This window comes from Mus caroli, chromosome X, assembly GCF_900094665.2.
Source record: "Mus caroli chromosome X, CAROLI_EIJ_v1.1, whole genome shotgun sequence".
NCBI lineage: Eukaryota > Metazoa > Chordata > Mammalia > Rodentia > Muridae > Mus > Mus caroli.
In genome coordinates, this window is record NC_034589.1 from 78,793,729 (window position 1) to 78,798,109 (window position 4,381).

General features: G+C 33.2%; 1 protein-coding gene across 4 annotated transcripts in view; it reads left to right on the forward strand.

Annotated features, from left to right (window-relative positions):
• Positions 1-4,381, forward strand: part of Dmd (dystrophin) — a 2,293,239-nt gene that overhangs the window by 809,944 nt on the left and 1,478,914 nt on the right. For all 4 annotated transcript variants that reach the window (XM_029473189.1, XM_021152893.1, XM_029473188.1 and 1 more), the window contains exons 10-11: positions 2,717-2,905; positions 3,720-3,901. In XM_029473189.1, the coding sequence (XP_029329049.1) occupies positions 2,717-2,905; positions 3,720-3,901 (371 nt within the window). The remainder of the gene's footprint in view (positions 1-2,716; positions 2,906-3,719; positions 3,902-4,381) is intronic.

Sequence of the window (4,381 nt, forward strand, 5' to 3'; positions counted from 1 at the left end):
AAAAGAACTCACACAATATGTATTCACTGATAAGTGGATATTAGCCCAAAACTTAGGATACCCAAGATATAAGATACAATTTGCTAAACACATGAAACTTAGGTACACCTTCTAAAGGCATTTCAAAAGCATATAACTTTAAATTTTGTCCCTAAATGTAATTCTGCGAATACCAGTAAAGCATAAAATACTTTTGAATATTTAAACAATTTGCACAAATGGTAAAATAAAGTTTTGTTATTGAAATAATAATTCTTTTATAAGTTCATCATTTACAGATAATTCTTAGAATATAAGATTTGTAGTTCTTTAAAATTTTTAATCAGTTCTTAGTTAAGTTGAAAACTATATCCACAAAAAGAACTGACTTAAATTAATACCTATTCCTTTCAGTTTTATAGGTTCATTTTTTCTACATTGATACTGTGACCCCTAAAATCTGGCCATTTGGATAATACAGTAACTTCAGGGCTAGGTGAAAGTTTTAAAGCTGTATCTATACAAACTTCTTAACAATTATAACATAATTTATGTCTCTTATACTAGGTTAAACATCATATCAGTGCTTTAAAAACTTGACATATTGTTTATTTACTACTTAGCATTACAGTCAATCAAGGTTTATATTATACCCTGCAATTTTAGTTAGGAAAGCAAATGGAGTTCAAACTTACCAGTTTATGCATTTTGTATTTTGTAGCTACCATCTTCCTATGGATTGTATTACTATTAGCATGTGGAAGCGCAAAATTAACCCTGTTGTTTTTTTTTTTTTTTTTTTTACTTCATGCTAAGTACAAATTCAAATTCTCTTCATCTTCATTTAACTGATTGTTTCAAAAAATGACTCTGTATTGTTTTACATTTCTTTAGTGTGTAATCAATTTTGGCATAAGTAGTTGACTCACTTAGGAATCTTGTCTCAGCAATGAAGGTCATGGTCAGTACCCATAATCATTCATGTTAAACTACAGATGACAGTAGTTGTTGCTGTGATAGATTCATAGGTATTGTATTTGTTTCCTCTGTATAAGGGACTGACAGAAGAAGGCTATTTTTATAAGGAAAAAGTACCCAGTTTCACTCCCCAAAATAAAGCATAAGTACAAGAATGGCTATTTATATAGGAGCCCTCAAAGGCAAGACAACTTCTATAAGGTTTGGTACTTAAATGCAACTCCTTGGTGTATTGTCCCCTTTCCTCTCAAAATAATCTCCACAGTAAGTGTCAAATCAAAATTAAAGATGGCAGTTTATAAAAAAGTACCCAAGAGCTAAGGCTTATTTTTATGCTTCACTCTATCAGATATTTGTCTATAACTCATACTTTTGGGTGAAACATGTTTCAGGATTTTTCGTCAAGTTTTTGAAGTACAGGAACCTACTTTTCATTCACTTGATTTAAAAAAGAATATGTAGACATTCTGTATATTTAGGTTTTTGTTGTTATTATTTCACTGGGTTAACTGCAAAAAGGTTATTTCAGGAGAGCATCCCTGTAATTATGTATCAATTGTATAACAGCAGAATCTACCAAGATATTCCATGTTTAGAAGCCATTATTTTGTGTTGTAAATTACTTTGCCTATAATATAGGTGGGGGCAAGTCACTTCCATGCAGCACACTCCAGCCTCTGTAGCAGAATCCCTTTGCACAGTATATATCCACTTCACCTCTTTGGTTTTTCTTATGTGCCTTTTTAACAGAATAGTGATTAAAGTTTTTGCGGGGTAAGGGGTGGGACAGGGTTTCTCTGTGTAGCCCTGGCTGTCCTGGAACTCACTCTGTAGACCAGGCTGGCCTCGAACTCAGAAATCCACCTGCCTCTGCTTCCCAAGTGCTGGGATTAAAGGCGTGCTCCACCACTGCCTGGCGTGATTAAGGTTTATGAGGTCAGTTTGTGATAAACTTCTCCCAGCCACTTCCCAGATGACTAGATTCTATCTTTAAAGTTATGAGTACTTAAAACCACTTTTCTTTTCTTAGCTTTAGTGTCCTAACAGATAGTCTAAGAAAATGGTTTGACATCTTGCTTAATATCAGTCTATTTAAATTGGATAGAGCATATTTCTCTTATAATATTCCATATTTAAATTGTTGTCTTATATATTAAATACTTGGTAAAAGTGGTAAACTGTTGGGATCTTCAGATTTGTCTTCAAGGATTTTTTTTAATTATTTTCATATATCCTTATACATAAGTACCTGATAATTACTTTAAATGTTTTGGAAATGTCTCATTATTTGTGACATCTTCAAAGACATTGCAAAAGTGTGCATATATAATTCTAGTAATTTACAAGTAAATGCACACATATCTCACACACACACACACACACACACATATATATATATATATATATATATATATATATATATATACACATATATATGAGAAAATAACTCATGAATGCCATTTCACAGCATTTAATATTCAACAAAAAGATGATGCACTGCCTCACTCTTTCATGTGATAGAGACAACCTTTAACAAAATGTTAACTTGGTGTGTATTTCAGCAGTCATTTGGGAATTTGTGTGTGTGTCATCATGAGGAAGTTAAAATATAGGTTCACTATTTTATATGTTTACTTTTCATGATAATAAAAGTAGATATTCCTCACATTTTAAACATTTCATTCCATCTCTCATTTCATATATTGAAATAGTTTCAAAACCACTAATTTTATAACACCAATTTTATTTTATTTTTCAGCATTTGGAAGCTCCCAGAGACAAGTCACTTGGCAGTTCATTGATGGAGACCGAAGTAAATCTGGATAGTTACCAAACTGCTTTAGAAGAAGTACTCTCATGGCTTCTTTCTGCAGAGGATACATTGCGAGCACAAGGAGAGATTTCAAATGATGTTGAAGAAGTGAAAGAACAGTTTCATGCTCATGAGGTAAAAGAAAACACTGACTTCTGAAGCTAAAGCACATGATTTACAAGAATAAGTCATTTTTGTCAGTTATTCTGAAAAAAAAAAGTAAGACAAGTGCAAATATGTTTGTGGGTTAATTTTGAGATGTTAACAAATGACATTTTTACAAACGATATTTGTAGTTCTGTTTTGGAGAACAAGTTTCTGAGGTATTGCTAGTGGATTTGCAATGACTCCTAGAAGAATAAACGTCCAACATTTTTCTTTGTATCAGGGAAAAACTGATCCCTCATTCTGAAGTCCATTCCAGAGCACCTAAATATCATCATGCATAACAACTCGAAGATACACCATGAGTACTTGTGTGGTAACACCTTGAAGGATCCTCAGCGGGAGAGATTTCCTCAGATTATACATTTGCTCAAATTCTTCCTCTTTCCTTCCCCTACTTGAGATAGATCTTTTATGTATCTCTGGAAGGCCTGATACAAACTCTGTAACCGAGGCTGACCCTGGGTTTGACTGTGATAATAAGCATGTGTTTCTATTTCCTGCTTATATAGCCTTTCTGCAAGTCTTCCTATGAGCTGTTTATTAAATATTCCACCCAAAAGTGCTCCAACTAGCATATTCTACCTCACAAATTGTTCAAAGATGATGATTTTCTCTAATTCATGTTTAAAATGATATATAATTCCATGATATAAAAACTAAGATATGCTTAAGAAGAATATATATTTAAATCAGACAAAGGTTTAGAATTGCAACTAATAAAATTCAAACTCCCAATGATTTCCTCAATTGTTGACTACAATCATTAATTTCTTCTTGTCAGGGGTTCATGATGGACCTGACATCTCATCAAGGACTTGTTGGTAATGTTCTACAGTTAGGAAGTCAACTAGTTGGAAAAGGGAAATTATCAGAAGATGAAGAAACTGAAGTGCAAGAACAAATGAATCTCCTAAATTCAAGATGGGAATGTCTCAGGGTAGCTAGCATGGAAAAACAAAGCAAGTAAGTTTTGTATGTATTTGTGTGTGTGCAACACATGCTCCTGTGTGTGTAGGATTGTCCGCATGTGTGTCTGTGTGTCTGTGCATGCATGAGCGCACATTCAACATAGTAAAATACATACTAGGCAAGTACTTTACTATTGAGCAAAATCTCTGCATTTTTGTGACAGGATAGATCTGAGTAAATTTCCCAGTCTATCCTTGGACTTGTAATGAAGCCCAATTTGAACTTGAGATTACAGTCTTCAGCTTCAAACTCAAAAGTAGCTAGGGTTATAAGTGGGAACCTCTATTCACTGCTTCAAGTGAACCCTTGTTTGTTTATAATTAATTACAGTTTTATTATGACATGCCAGAAATTTTAGTCAATTAGTAAATGAAAGAAAAAAGAAAGAAAGGAAGGAAGGAAGGAAGGAAGGAAGGAAGGAAGGAAGGAAGGAAGAAAGAAAGAAAGAAAGAAAGAAAGAAAGAAAGAAAGAAA